This window comes from Hipposideros armiger, unplaced genomic scaffold (assembly GCF_001890085.2).
Source record: "Hipposideros armiger isolate ML-2016 unplaced genomic scaffold, ASM189008v1 scaffold_18, whole genome shotgun sequence".
Taxonomy (NCBI): Eukaryota; Metazoa; Chordata; class Mammalia; order Chiroptera; family Hipposideridae; genus Hipposideros; species Hipposideros armiger.
Window position 1 is genome coordinate 73,492 of NW_017731368.1, and position 16,285 is coordinate 89,776.

Here is a 16,285-nt window from a genome sequence, read left to right on the forward strand (position 1 = left end):
AGATGCTGGCAGACACCTTCCTCCCATGGCCTGGTCGCCTGTTCTGGGCTCCAGATAAAGTATGGCCCAGTTACCTGAGTTTGTGCACAGGTTGCCTTCCTTTGGGAGACAGGGACATGTCAGAGAGGGCTCTTGGGTTCTTTTTTGCTCAATGACTAGAGCTTCTTTTCCAAGCTAATCAGAACTGGCTCTGAGGAGAGGGCACTGACCAAGGCCTCTCTCTGCCCCCCCCCTAAGCCAGCCTCAGTGTCCCAGCTCCATGTTCTGATCTCAGCACGGCCTTGGGAGTGATGCTGTCTCCTCAGGTCTGCTATTTCTAAAAGGACCAGAGAGAAGGAGCGTGCATGGTGGGAACTGTGTGACGGGCCTGGGGCCAGAAGCTCCAGTCCTGGAGGAGCCTAAGTTGATGCTGGACGAAGGGCAGAGGCCCAGTGCCACCTTCCCCTACGCATGGAGCAGTTAGAGAGGGTTACAATAGAGCAGCAGCAGCTACATCCTGTGGCTCCCTAAATCCCAGGGAACGAGTCACACTGAATTACAGCTGCTGCTCAGGGTCCTTGCCACATCCAGGCTCTTTCCTGTTTCATTTGCTGGGTTTTAGTGGGCATCTCCGACTGGAAAATTAATTAGTTCCAGCTTCTGCCTGGCCTTTGAGTTCCTACTCAAGTCTGGTCCCCATGACTGGGAAGAACCTCATTTCTGATGATTTCGTGACCCACTTTCGGCCAGGCCCACTTGCCTGCAGAGATGCTCCAGGTGCCTCCTCATCCTTGCCTCTCTGCCTGTCCTCTGGCCCCTGGACCCTCCTGCCCAGAGGTGCCTCCTCACTGGATCCGGGGAGCCCTTTCTCTCTGGGGACGAGCCCCTGAGGCACTCAAGGCCTGCCTTTGGAGCTTAGGAAACAATATATCCTTTTCAGATGTCATTCCTGAGGCCACAGAAATAGGCTCAGAACCGTCTTGCTGTCCAAACCCTTGACCTCTCAGTCATGGCCCTGCCCTCCAGGAGTTTAGTAAACGCCGCCACTGACACACAAAATTTAGCACCTCGCTGCCCTCTTACTGGGTTGCTGGGATCATGGGTGGAAGTAGACGCAAAGAATGGCAGATTCATCCAGTTTATCAGATTTAATTCTTGCCAAGCTATGTTGTCAGAAAAGGTGGCATCTATGCCAAACACTCTCTAACATCTAGAGATAAGGAAACAGGTTCTATTTCTATAAATCCATCTAATTCTAGTAATGTTGATGAATAAGAATAACTTGAACTTCCTGATCTTTCACACAAGTTTCAGTCTTACGGCCCAAGAGCTAAGATATACTTGCTGGTTATCACAGTGAGAAGGTGGCTCTTGGGGGGAACTATGATACGAGGTGATCAGGCAGGACACATGCACGCACATGCCCTCCTGACTCAGAGGAGTCAGTGTGTGACAGACACGTTGAAATGCTTTCAAACTTGTTCTGTGAGTAAAGGCCTTAAGGATGGATTAAATTGTAGACACAATGGAAAGGCCTGCCAGATGCTCACTCTCCATACTGTCTATCGGGAGTTCACTGTGGGGCTGCTGTGTAGTTCGGGGCAAGAGCCTAGGCTGCTGGGCAGGTCTGCCAGTGAGTTCTAGAGGTCACAAGGTTAGGCAGATGGTCCTGTGTTATGGCCTCACTCAGGTCCAGCTGAGAAGGTCCTAAGAAAGGCTCTGCTCATGAGGAGCGACTGAGCTCAGGGTACTCTGAACCTGGCACAGGAGAATTTGGAGGCCTTGGAGGAGGTGGCTGGGAGGCAAGGAGAGTGGAACAGCTTCAGGCAGCAGAGAAATGGCATGAAGGCACAAGTGGAAATTGCACCTGCTTTCTCTCCACCACATATTACAAAGGAGCTGAGGGAAAGGAGTGAGGTGAGGTGGCAGCCAGGTCCTGACACTGCTAAGATCTGGCAGGCACCAATCCAGGGCCTTTCTCTGCTAGCTGCACATATCTGTCCAGCCTGTCCTCACGGGGAGGCATGGCTCTCACTCTCGCACTCACCTGTGTAGTTTTCGGCTTGCAAGTGCATGTCACAAAGCTTATGGATGTAGCGAATATACATCTCTTCCTTGTTAATCTCCGATTTGTAAAAGTTCTGTAAGACAGAGGAAATACACATAAAGATGGGAGAGGCTGCCACCCATGAAGACTGTACCTGAGCTCCAGGCAGCTGGCCAGAGCCCTCGGTGTGTGGGAAGGAGTGGGAGGGCAGGCCCTGGAGGCAGCCAACACCAGAAAGAGAAAAGATGAGCTAGACGGCACGCCTGCTGGGGGGTGGGGGGTGGGGTGGAGCCACTGGCAGGTCTGCAGGAGCCCTGACTAGTGAGAAAGAGAAAGGGTGCCAGTGTAGACTGGGGGTCAGGGCAGGTCAGGGCTGGGACCTGGCCAGGACGCCTGGCCAGAGCTCTGTCCAGAGAGGAGCTCGTTTCATTCTCTTCCCAATGTGATTGGAGAGTGCAGATCTCCACAATGCCAGTAGCGGAGCTGACGCCCTGACTCAGTCTTAGGCTGACAGCCATGTGCTGTGGGAGGCCGAGCCCATCCCAGTGCAGGACAGAGACCGACCTACTCGGAAGCAGGGGAAGAGCCCATGCTGTCTCACCATCAGGTTAGCGGTGCAGCCGATCTTCTTGTTCTCCGTCTCCTCTCCTTTCATGCAGTCCCTGGAGGGGAAAGCACACATGAGTGTCCCCGGCTCCAAGCGGGCTCTCTGGGACAATGCACAGAACTGTCGTGTTACTGACCAAACCCCATCCCGGGACACTCTCCAACAGGAGCTGCTTCCACAGAGGATGGCTGCGAGCAACCTCTGAACTTCGGGCCCACCCCGAGGGCTCAAAGATCTCTGTTCAACTGAAGCCCTTGTTTGATGGCACAGTGTGGAGCCCAGATGCTACATCAGGGCATTAAGTGACACCTAGCAATGTCCTCAGCACAGAAGAGCGTGTCAGAAAAGTAGAAGGCAGAATCCTCAGGTTCCCCAAAGGGAAGGCATTGGGCTTTCCGTGAAGGGCCAGTTTCATTGTGTAGGACAGTGCTGACCAGAAGCCAAGCTGCTTCCTCCCGGGACCTAGCTTCACGCTCCAGGCCTCTGCGGTCAGCCAGCACAGCATGCTGCCACGTTTACCATCTCACTGGCTTTTCTCTCTCTAGTCTCCTTCCTGTGCACTAGTCCTTGGATCCCCCTACCTGGACTTAGAGGTAGCCTCAGCCAGGGCTGAGCTGCATTCATGCTGACAGGGCTGGCCTGTGAGACTCAGAACAATGGGAACACTGAATACGGATCCTTCTCAGGGGAGGGGAGAGCTGCTCAAAGCCGAGCTCCTGTGGGAAGGAGCAGAGGCCTGGCACAGGAGATGAAGGAGAATGAGAACCAGACTGGTGACACCAGCAAGAAGCCTGCTGTACACACAGCCAGCCAGAGGCCCATCTGCCCGCTGTGTCTCCTTCTGTGGTCCCCCGCTTTGCCCTGGAAAAGACTTCCTTCTGCTGCTGTGTTAGCAGCTGTGGGGAAAGGCTGTGTAAGAGAATTTCTGGACCCCTAGGGTCAGGTGAGAGTGTGGCCTGTCTGTGCTCCACAGACAGGCACAGGGTCCAGTGAGGAATGGGGGTCAAGAGCCCTAGTCCAAGTCACAGCCTATGGATGGTCATTTGACAAACTCAGTTATCCCCACCTTCCTCGTTGCATTTAAGATCGAAAAGATGACTTCTTTGGGGTGACTTCTTTGAAAGCAAGGGATCCTGAAAATCTACACCACTCCATGGCATCCTGTAAAGCTGGGTCCTTCCTCCTACAGGGGGCTACTGTCAGAGCTGGTGGCTCTGTAGGGTTTGGAACCAAGGCCCTCCTTTCTAGGTTTTCCCTATCAGCACATTCACCCATAAGGCATTTGGTTCCTTTGTGCCAGACATGGGGTCCTGAACATGCCACTGCAGCACCTGTCCTTTAGTGCAAGAGGAACAGGAAAATGCTGTGACTTTTCATCTTGTTCCAAGCAACCAACAAGGTGGCAGGAGGCATCTGTCTCTCCAATAAGTTGCCCTCATGGAGGACAGTGAGACCTCACCTAGCTACTTTGGCCTTTAGTGGTTTGCCTTTTCTAGAAAGCACCTGAAACATGAAAGATGACAGGTGTCATCTTCTGTTTGGCCATGACTAGAACTTCACAGCCAAGTCAAACAGAAAAGCAACGGCCTCCACACCAATGCCAGAGATCCCTATACACCTTTGTGCTCCAGGACTGCCTCTTCTAGTCACTGCAGCCTCTTCTCTTCTGTGGGGCTTTGCATCACTTCTGGGTGGCTACTAAACAGAGAAGACACCTTTTAAAGCCTCTGACTTGGGAGCAGCCATTGCTTACTCTTTCACTCTTTCTGTGGAGGATGAGTGGAGAAGGCCCTCCTGAAGCCTGTGGTGTGGCTGTGGCATGGCTGTCTCAGACCAGTGGCTGGGCAGCCCTCAGTGAGAGCAGAGGGGCCTGGGAAGGCTCTATAACCTCCAGTTGCCCCTTCTAGCTGGAGGTTCCACTTAGAGCTCTAGGGGCTTGGCAACCCTAGCTCTGTTCCATGGCACTAAGAAAACCCTCCTAGGGCTTTGCTTTCTAACCTGGGAAACACAGTTGGCTACCAATGAGCATTTTTATATCTGAAACACAATATCTGAGATTCATGCAGAAGTTGAAGACTTTAACACAAAACTTGAAGAGGAACTCTGTTAAGTGCCTAAGGTTTCATGCCAGTCTCACACTGTAGTTAAGGTCATTCTGGAATACGATGTATTGGTTGTTTGTATAATCAATGTATATATATTTTTAGCTTTCAACAACTATTTTCTTAGTAACTTCTTGTTGAACGAAACTTCACTGGGGTAGAAGAAGAGACTTCCTTGGTTTCTGCATGGTTTTCCAGTAAGTTTATCTAATTGATCAATATTTACTAAACTCCTGCCAGGGGACTATCAAGGCTCCACGTAGGGGACCAGGGAGATAAGGGCAAGGTCCCTGTCCTTAAGGAGCTGGCTCTCTTTTGTTGGATGAGTCAGAAAGGTGACAAATGATCATCATCTAAGATGACTCATTCTCTGAAAGCAGTGTTCAGAGACAGCCAGCTCAGCTCCTGTCTGGGAAAGCTTCCTTGATGGGAGTAGGTTGGAAAGCTAACTCTTGGGAAGGCACACATATAGAAGCCAGAAGGGAAGGATATGAGTGGTGATAACATGGGTGAGGAGAGAGGGTATGGCTCTAAAGTCAGATCTGGGTTAAAGTCCTGCCAATGGCACTTCCTACCGATGGAGTTTCTCCATTGGTAAAAATAAGGATCACCTTTCAGGGATGCAAATGAGATTAGAGACAATGTCTGTGAAGCACAAGGCGCATGGTATATTTTTAATAAATGGGAGCCATCATAAGCATCATGGGGGTTCCTTTTATGCTAACAAGGAGCAACACTGGGAGGTTGGGGTACAGGCATGGGGACTGGCAGGAGACAGGGCCAGAGAGGTGGGCAAAGGTCAGTTTATGAAGGGCCTTTGATGGCATGTGAGAGTCTGAACTTTGTCTGAGACAAGCAATGGATAAGAATCAAATTGGTTTGGCCTTGAGTTTTGAGTTACTTGTGCAAGGTAGGTAGAGAGATCAAGCAGGTAGCTAGAAGTAGGACTGGGAATCTAAGACGTTAATTCCTGCTCTTTCTGGTAGGCCCCAGTGAAGAGGGCCAACCTTTAGTAAATGTTGCAGTGAGGAAGAGGTACAGAGTTTCGCCCACCATCTGATGGCAGGGGCAGGAGAGACTAGGGATATGGTGTGAGCAAAGGAGCCCCCTGTTCTAAAAGGGGCTCCCAAAAGGCCACCTGTGACCTCATAAGGCCCAGGAAAACGGGCTGAAGCTCACACAAGCACAATTGGGCAACAGGAAGAGGGGGTGCTCAAGATGCAAGCACGTTTCTCAGGAATTCCATTTCCATATCTAGGCCATTGCACTGAACACCCGAGTCTTCTGCACAGCAGGTGTTGGCACAGCAGCACCCTTTACTCAGCAGCAACTGGAAGTGGCCTAAACTCCCTCGCATTTCCTGATCCTTGGGGTTGAAAATGCTTACCCTTGGTGTTTCCAGGTCTTGTAGCACAGAGGAGACAACCACTGCTTGGGTCTGGGTTTCCTCTATCATTCCTCCTCATTCCTTATTACCTTCCTCTAGGCTCCAAAAGGCACTCTTAGTCACCACCCACACTCTGCTGAGAGAATAACTATGGCGGCAGTGATAGCTTCATTGTCACTTTTGGACAAATTCAAAAGCCATAAAATGACTGAGAAGGCAGACTTTCATGAAAAAACTAATTTCACATTAACTCTCAGACTGACTGTACCATAAAGATCTCTGAGCTCACAGTCGGCTTCCTCTAATCTGCTCATGGCCAGGACTAAGGGACAGAAATAAAAAGACTTTGGGCAAAGAATGGAGGCATGGAAAAGTGGGGTCCCTATACCATGCAAAAGCCAACTGAAAGTCCTGGGTCACATGTCTGTCCCAGGCAACACTTCCCTGTCCACCTGCCTATGGCTCTGAGGAAGGGCTATACTAAGGACCTACATTGTTCTCTGCCTTGCTCTGGAGACAGCTTTTCTCTCCCCCTCTGCTGTGCCCATTCCTCTGAGCCTTGACCTTTCTAGATGGAAAGCCAGATGGCTACATATTCTGGGATGTCTCCTAGGAACATGTGCCCACATATCAGGAGGGATCCCAAGAAGCTCTAGCTTTCTCTCGCTGTCTTTCTCTTTCTCTCTCTCTCTCTCACTCTCACTCTCACTCTCGCTTTCTCATTCCTTGGCCATCAGTAAATTCTTAATGACTAGTAATGGCACCCAACACCAGAACTGTCCTCCCCCTGAAGGACACGTGGTCTCAACTTTAAGGTCAAGGATGCCCTTGCTGGGGAGAGTATCCTGACCAGAGAAGAGGCGAGGTAGGTGCCTGAGAAGATACCTGTAGTCAAGAAGGCGTTCCATGAGGCGGGTGACTGAGGTCACAAAGGAAATGCCGGTCTCGCGCCACGTTTCCTGTTCAACCTTCTCCAGCAGGCTATTGGTGGGAGAGCAAACACAATACACAATGCATGAGCTTTCCCAGCACAAGAGTGAGGTCCCAGAGCCCGCGGGGCCTGTGATGGATCTGGAGACGGCAGACTTACCACACTGCAGTCTTACCTGGGGTAGGGCCCAAACAGCTGGGTTCTACTCCATGCAGCAGAAAGCAAAGACAAGGCAATTACTGAACTGGCAGCACAAATGAGCATATCTTCTATTTTCCTGTACAAGAATTCCACTGAACTGAGGAGAGTTTCAAAGCCCCTTTAGGTGTACACCATGAGGTCTGTTCTGAAGCAACAGCCGAGTAAGAGCCCACTAAAGGCTGGATCTGGCTTCGCCAACTGGATGACTGCCTCTATCATTGCTAGAGCCATCCTCAGCACACACAAACCAACCTTTTTATGTAAAACAAGGGTACGATTCCCACCAGTCCCAAGGGCCCAGCATGAAGGGATAGTGAGGATAGTGAGCGAATTTAGGAGCTGTACCCAGCCATTTCCACTGCTCTCACACAAAACGTGCCAGAGCCAACAGCTAAATGCTAGGGCCTCTTCTCTCTTCCCATGCTCCTGGTACCTCAGAACAGCCTCTGGATTTTCCAAGAGCCTGGCTTCTGAGATCCTCTGCTTTCCCATAGGTCTCTCCTGAGTCATTTCCACAGTGGCCCTTAGCTCCCTAAGGTCATGAAAGTCACCTGGACTGGCAGGCCCAGCTAGGGGCCCACCAGTGCGAACTTACACCCCAGCCTGGCTGCTGTGATGATGACTATTGCCCTGCACAGAGCATCCAATCTGAGCCACTTCTGGGAAAGTGTTTCCCATGTGATCCATGTCACTACTAGAAAGAGAAGGCAGGACCACTGGCTCTGGCCTCCGAGCCCTGTGGTCACTGTGTCTGCAGGCCCCAAGCTGTGTTCTATAGAGCTCTGCTGTCCGGTGGACAGGGAGAGGCATTCTGTGAGCAAACACGCATGGGAAGAGCTGGTCACTGAACCCTCCTTTCACATGTTTCTGCACATTACAGGCTTTGAGAACTCCTACAACACAGAGGCCTGTTCAATTTTGTGTAACTGAGTCTTTTCTAAACTGATTAGCCCATGATCCACTTATTCTTTTTCTAGAATATCTACAATCACCTTCCCCAAAACTCAAATTGGGAGATGCTGCTCCATGTTATCAGTGGCTTTCAGTTCTCAGACACAATTTGACAAGAGTTTGTGAAACACTCTTTGGTCAGGTAATCAGAAATTGCAAGTTATTTTCGTGTTTCTTCCTTTATAGTAAAGTCATTTGTTCATGGCTTAGGAAGAGATGTCTCTGCCTTACTTCCACAATTAGAAATATCTTCGGCTAAATGAGAAATACTAAGGATGGTTCATTTTCACAAATTATAATAATTTAAATTTCAAATAAATTCGTATTTTACTGTGTGACTCATCAAAAACCCAAGTGGGCATGGTAGAGCACAAAGACCGCCCCTCTTGAAACCAGAAGATCTGGTCCTCCCCCGAGCTGCCTCTTACTGGTCATGCCACTTCTCTGAGCTCAGTTTCATCACTTCCATTCATCAGGATAATATCTGCCCTGCTCACCTCACAGGTGTATTGTAAGGATGAAACAGAAAATGTCAACACATTCTGTACACTGTAAAGTTCTAAGCAAATGTACAGTACTATTGCTGGAAAAATATGTTACAGGCTGTCTTTAATATGACACTTAAGCAAAGACAACCTCAAAGCTAGAAATGAGTGACATGGGAGGGGACTACAGAGCTGTCAATGTCTTCAGATTTTGATTTTAGGAGGACAAAATACCCAACATCACTATATCTGTCTGGGGAGACCATGGCTCTCCTGAGTCCCTCCCTTTGGACTTAGACCTGGGGCAGCCCTGTAAGGTCTCTTGGCCTCCATGAACTCAAGAAGAAGGCACGAATGGTGGACCTGGGAGAAGCCTTGATGTCACTCAGCACAACCACCCTGTTTCACAAACAGGGAAACTGGCCTAGAGAGGGAGCATGACTTGTTCAAGTCACAAAATCCACAGTAGTGTTTTTCAAGCTGATTGTACAATGTTATAAAGCAGGGCCTTAATCGCCCCCTTCCGTTCCAGCATTCAGCTCTCACTGAGTATCCATGAGCTATGTGACCAACTGGATAGAGTACATAGTATGAAGACATATAATATCCTTTTCCTATCAGCAAATGTAGGAGCTCGAGTTATCACTTGTCTCTGCCTCTTCGGTCAACTATAGGAACCCTGACATAGTTTGCTGTCATGATGCCCCTTCTTTATTGACAGGTGAGCACTGTTACCACCAGAACACCCTGGTCTCTCCTGATACCTACCCTCTGAAGCCTGCCCAGCACAGGGTGCACCCTTACCCTTCCTTAGCCCACTTCACCCCTCCCCAGTGTAGGGTGCCTGGGGCTAAAGCAGCTTACAGCAGGCTGAAGAGCTCCCTGTAGCTCTCGTCGCCTTTCCCTTCTGACACCATGCTGTCCAGTTTGTCAATCAGCTCGGCCTCCACCTAGAGGGAAGCAAAGACTTTGTAAACCCAAGCTGACCTCAGAGGAAGGATGGAAATCCAGTCCCTTCCATAGGTAACGATGGTGGGGAACTGCTTTCTGTTTTGTCCTGGCACCAAACAAATCCTACAGGAGGCAGGCTCTCATCTACAGTACCAAGCAACCACCCTGCCGCCCCCAGCCAGGAAGACCTCCCACTCCAGTGGCTTAAAAAAAGAGTTGGAACTTAACAAGTCTCAGATATTCTTTTCCCAGTCTAGGGGCAAAAGGTAAGGACTCCCTGGAGACTAAAGTATTTTGGATCCGAAAGAGGCCTTTGTCAAGTGTTTTTCTTTCTTAAAAAATGTTCATTCGAAAGAATTTGTGTGTATAAAAACCTTTGGCTAGAACTTTACCCTCTAGATGGCCAGTCACAAAGGAAGCTTGCTAGGGAGCTGGTCCTTACTCTGGCTGGCATTAGGCTGGGTTGAGGGAGATGTGTTTCCTTCAGAGAATCTCCTTCCGGATAAAACACTCCATTGTTTGTCCCCACAAGACCTGAGGCCCTTGGGGCTACTGCCCCTGCCACTGCCTCAGCACCAGGCCCTCTGAATTTGTTACTGGATTTCTAAACCTTGAGGAGCAATATTACATTTGTTACCACCACCCCACTTATCCGCAAGGTGTTCAGCAGTGCCCAGCTGCTTCTCTAAGAGGCCTCATCCGACTTATTCTGAGGTGAGAAATCAGTTGTAAGTAACGTGAGACAAAAATCTTTTAAACCCTCATTAGCCTTGGAAATGTGATATTGTGGTATTATTTATATAGACATTTCATATAAACAAAAGATGGCATGGCTGCATTTAATAATGAAGTATAACAGAAGCATTTTCTCACCCCACACTGAGCCAAAGAATCCTAATGCAATGGGGTAATACAAGAGTAACTGAATTAGGAAATTCATTGAAGGCAATTATGGTTTCTGAAATCCCATCAGCAGAAAATGAGATGGTCTGCTGTATGGCCAGGATGGGGACTGTCACACATGTATATCTGGCCTGATGAGTCAGCTGCTTGAATATACATTTCACAGGAAATAAAATCTGAGACCAGGGGTCTTTAGGGATCGATGCCATCCAGCTCTCTCTATGTAAAGAAGAGGCATCAGCAGGGACTCGCTTGGGGTTAGGTAAGGCCAGGTAGAGCTGGGCGTAGGCCAAGGTGTCTCAGTCCTAGTTCAAAGCTCATCTTGTCTCGCTTGGCCAATCCGCTGGCCACAAGTATCCCAAGGGGAGCAGGGTCTGTTTATAACCAGGGGCCTCCCTTCATGCCTGCAGGTACAGGTAGATTGTGCTTCCCAGAACACAGCAAAGGTGGGGAGGGGCTCTGGCGCAGTGCGAGTACAAGAATGCAAACATGGGTAGAGCAGTTCCCTAAAGTTCTCAAAATGGGTCCCTGGGCAGCAGCATCAGTCAGCAGAGATCTTGTTAGAAATGTAAATTCTCAGGCTCCCACTGGATCAGAAACTCAGTAGGAAGGTAGCAATCTGTGTTTTAACAAGTCCTCCAGGTGGTTCTGATGCCCATTCAAGTGTTAGAACTTCTGTTATTAGACAAAGAGGCTGGTGATGGAAGGATATGGGGCCTTTACTTCATCACCCTCTGCAGTGCCGAAAGAGGAAGAAGTTAGAAGAAACTGAGATGCCCAAAACGGGATGCTGAAGATGAATGTATGCAAAAGCAACGTCTCTAAGTCAAATGAAATGCTAAGTTCTTCCACTATATCATCATAATTGGTAATATTGACAATTTCAGGCTTGGGAGTTATTTTTAGTTAGAGAACCAACATTATCCCTGAAGTGGCCACCTCATTATTCATTCATCCAACAGACATATTTCCTGTTACATAACCAGCTTCCTGCTTCTGGACAAAATATTGGGTCATCAGAAAAGTCATGATGTATTTTGTCTATGTTTTTCAAAGGTCATTTATTTATATAAAGAACAAAGATCAATCAATGATTTATTGCCGGTTTAGTTTGATAACCTTTTGCCATCTTTCAGAGCTTTGGAATTCCTCGTTCATAGAAGGACCTGTCTTTATTTGCGAAAAACTGAACAAGGTACTGATTTATAGCCTCATCTGAATTGAACATTATACCATGCACGGAGTTTTGAAGAGAGTGAAACAAGTGGAAGTCTGACAGTGCAAGGTCAGGCGAGTATGGTGGGTGTGGCAACACATCCCATCCAAGCTCCAGTAATTTTTGATGGGTGATCAAACTTGTGCGTGGTCTCGCGTTGTCGTGATGGAACACAATTCCTTTATAATTAACAAGCTCTGGACGTTTCTGGATGATGAATTCGTTCAAGCTGTCCAATTGACGACAGTACACAATTCGAATTGATTGTTTGGTTCCTTGGTAGGAGCACAAAAAAACACGATAGCTTTAAAATCCCACCACTGAGAGCATAACTTTCCTCTGATGAATGTCTGCGTTCGATGTCGTTTGAGGTGAATTATCATGTTGGGACCAAGAATATTTGCACACCACACTGTTGTAAACAATCCACTTCTCATCACCAGTTATCAGTTGCTTCAAAAAAGGGTAATTTTCCTTAGTTTAATGAGCATATTGCAGGTGTTTATACGCGCCGTCAAATGAACGTCTTTGAGTTCATGCAGAACCCAAATATCGAGCTTGGTTACATATCCCAGCTTCTTCAGGTGGTCGTAATGCTTGAATGATGGATGTTCAGTGTTTCTGCAATCATGTTGTGTAACATGGGTTTGCCTCGATCAATGCCTTTATTTTGTCGTCATCAACCTCGGTGGGCCTCCCTGACCAAGGAGTGTTGTTGAGATAAAAATCACCAGCACGAAATTTTGTGAACCATCGCTGGCACTGACATTCTTGTAGAGCATTGTCACCATAAACTTTATGCAACTTTTCACAAGCTTGATGCGCGTTCTTCTCTTTATGGAAGTAAAACAGTAAAATATGGTGAAAATGTACAGTTTGGTCTTCCATTTTCAACTTGTTGTAAAAGCTCCAACACTCAACCAAATCACTCAAAATTTTTTTTAGAATGAAGCTAGAACAGTCAGCTGTCAAATGACATAGCAATAACATAGATGCAAATGACTCTAGTACTTCCAAAAATGAACTAGCGCTATCTGTTGCAAACATGCGCCATGACTTTTCCGATGACCCAATATTTACCTAAGCCCAAGTTTCCTCACTTGTGAGATATTCTGCTTCAGTGTCACTGTGCCCTAGCTCTTGGGAAGTGCTCAATGAATGTTAGTTTTGATTTTCATCTTCATGAACCCACCATGTCTCAGGCACCATGTTGGGTTCTAAGAAATAAAAGCACAAGAAATAGTCCCGGTTCCCAATAGCTCATTATCTGGTAGTGGAGGCAAGGCCACAGCTGACACGGTTCAGCGTGGTCAGTGCTTGGAAGAGGCACACACAGAAAGGGTTGCCTGGGGTCTGGGAAGTCAGTGGACTTTCAAGAGTTTCAAGAAATGGTATAAAAAGTTCTGAAATGTTTTTGCTCTTTGATCCAGCAATTACAGGTGAGAAATTTACCTAAGAAAATAATTAGGAATGTATATGTTTTTTGCAATATTAACAACAAAAATTTGGAATGAGCCTAAGTTTTTAAAACCAGGAACCTGACTAAGCACACTGTGGTCCAGCCATGCAGTGGAGTATCGCAGCCTCTACACTGAGTGTAGTGGAACAGCATTAACTAACATGACGGGATAGTGATGATGGGGTACTACCGAAAAAGGGAGATAGAAACCAATATTTATAATGATTCTAAAAAGGCAACACACACGATTCCACTTTTTAACTTAAAAAAATCTGTATGTATTGGGGAAAAGTCTAAAAAGACATATCTTGAGTCCCTTCCCTACAAGTTACTACTAGTAATAGGATTATGGGTTAAATTTTTTAATTATAGCTTATTTGTATTTTTAATTTTTTTACATTAAATATGTACTGTTTTTATAATTACAAGAAGTATTTTTAGTAGGTGGTAAGAAGTAGGGTAGTAGTTAACAGAGCCAAAGTTATGGAAAACACAATTGGCATCAAGACCAAAAAAATCATTGGATTTTGGTGATTTGAAGGCTATGAGTAACCTTCAAGGGAGCAGTTTCAACACAAGTGGGTGCAAAATATACACTAGACTCAATAGCATATTTCTGGAGGGTGGGGAGTGGAAAGAGTAGACTACTCTCTAAAAATATTTGATGGCAAAGGCAAGAATCAGCAAGGTTTTTGTAACAGAGGACGACAAAGTTGACATGGCTTGCCGGATATCAATTATTCATGACAGTCTATTGGGGGATAGAATACAGCCCATCAGCTGAGTCTTGAAAGGTGTCACAAATGAGCTACCATTTGGTCTTCTACAAGGCTAACCTTTTTCAGTGTTAGTGATGGTAGAATGCAGCCCAGCCCCTCTTCTTATCAGTCTCCGTGACTGATGGTACTGCTCTGCAATGTCCTCTACTTTTTGGTAACTGGGTTCTCTCATCAGGCAACTGCATTTTGCAGGTGTGAAGTTGCAGGTGTGATAACACAGAAAAGCAACAGTTCTTTTCTGTTTGAAGTTATTATTTTTTTTCTGAAGTTCTGAAGGCAGTAGAGCTGCACATTTCAAAAATGGATTCTTATCTTATATACTCTTTACCCATGATAAAGAACATCTATTAAAAAACCTAGAGCTAGCATCATGTTTAACTGCAAAACACTGGATGCCTTCCCCTAAGATTAAGAACAAGGCAAGGATGCCCACTCTCATCACTCTTATTTAACTTCAGACCAAAGGTCCCAGCCAGTGCAATGAGGCAGGAAAAAGAAATAAGAGGCATACAGATTAGAAAGGAAGAAATAAAACTGTCTCTATTTGTAGGTGACAAGGAAAATCCCAAGGAACCTACAAAAAAGATTCTAGAACTAATAAGTGAGTTTAGCAAGGGTGCAGGATAAAATGTTAATATTAAAAAAATACTGTATTTCAATATGTTGGCAACAAACAACGGAAAAACAAAATTTAAAAATGAGAATAATTTATAACAACACTAAAAACCAGGAAGTACTTACATATAAATCTAACAACATGTACAAAATCTGTATGCTGAAATTATAAAACATTAATCAAAGAAATAAAGAGCACCTAAAAAAATAAGAGATATACTATCTTCACGGACTAAGAGTAGTATTATTAAGATGTCAATTGTTCCAAATTTGATTTATAGATTATAATGTAATCCCAATCAAAATCCCAGAAAGAATTTTTGCAAATACTAATGTGCTGATCCTGAAATTTACAGGGAAAGGAATTGGAATAGCTGATACGATACTGAAAATAATAAAACAAAGTTGGAGGGCTGACACCACCTAATTTTAAGACTAACTGTAAAGCTACAATAATCAAGATAGTGTGGTATTGGTGAAAGATCAGACATGCAGATTAATGGAAAGACTAGCGAGTCCATGAAGAGATCCACATCAATTGACTTTTGACAAGGAATAGTCTTTTCAACAAAAGGTGCTGGACATCCATAAGCAAAAAAGAAAAAAAAAGAGCCTTAACCCATACTTGACATCTTTTACAAACATTACCTCAAAATAGATCATAGGTCTAAAAGTAAAATTATGAGGGCCGGCTGAGTGGCTCAGTTGGTTAAGAGCTCGCTCAAGGGTTTGAGCTCTGAGCAACAGCGGTTTGAGTCCGGCCTGAGCTGAGCTGCCGCTGAGCTCAGCTAGAAAAAAAAAAGTGAGGATAAAAGTAAAACTATGAAACTTCTAGAAGAAACATAGGAGAAAAAAAGTTTGTGTCTTGGGTTAGGCAAAGAATTATCAGATATGATCCCCTAATCTGATCCATAGAAAAAAAACACTGATAAACTGGACTGCATAAAATTTTAAAACTTTTGTTCTATGAAAGATATTATTTAGTAAATGCAAAGACAAGCTAAAGACCAGGAGACATATTTGTAAATAACATATTCAATAAAGGACCTATATTATCCAGAATATATAAAGAACCCTCAAAACTCAACAATAAGAAAACAAACAACCCAATTAAAAATGAACACAACTTTTGAATAATCATTTTACCAAAGAAGATGTAATGATGGTAAATGACCAGGTTAAACTTTGCTCAACATCATTAATCATTAGGGAAATGGAAATGAAAACCATAAGGATATGTAACTATGCACCTATCACAATGGCTAAAATAAACAAAGAGATAATATCAAATGCTGGTGAGTAGATGGATCAACAAGAACTCTCATACACTGCTGCTGAGGCTTCAAAACGGGAGAGCCACTTTGGTAAACAATTTGATAGTCTCTTAAAAAGTTAAACATACATTTACAACACCCAACAATCCTATTCTTAGGTATTTACCCAAGAAAAATAAAAGTTCATATTCATACAAAAACCTGTAAAGAAATGTTTTTTAGCAGTTTTATTAATAATCACTAAGAAGTGGAAATATAATAATGTTGTAAATATTTTGTAGGGTGTCAGGTGGTCACATGTCTTGCATCATGGATGGGGAAGAGGCTTGATCACTGCACTGTACACATGAAGCTGATGTTGTATAATATTGTATGTCAACTATAAGTGAATATATATA

General features: G+C 45.6%; 1 protein-coding gene across 7 annotated transcripts in view; it reads right to left on the reverse strand.

Annotated features, from left to right (window-relative positions):
• Nucleotides 1-16,285, reverse strand: part of DOCK3 (dedicator of cytokinesis 3) — a 313,071-nt gene that overhangs the window by 31,334 nt on the left and 265,452 nt on the right. For 6 of the 7 annotated variants that reach the window (XM_019631262.1, XM_019631269.1, XM_019631249.1 and 3 more), the window contains 5 exons: nt 9,555-9,640; nt 7,229-7,255; nt 7,008-7,103; nt 2,628-2,688; nt 2,027-2,120 (listed from right to left, as the gene is read on the reverse strand). In XM_019631262.1, coding sequence (XP_019486807.1) covers nt 2,027-2,120; nt 2,628-2,688; nt 7,008-7,103; nt 7,229-7,255; nt 9,555-9,640 — 364 coding nt within the window. The remainder of the gene's footprint in view (nt 1-2,026; nt 2,121-2,627; nt 2,689-7,007; nt 7,104-7,228; nt 7,256-9,554; nt 9,641-16,285) is intronic. The other variant, XM_019631254.1, reaches the window with a different exon arrangement.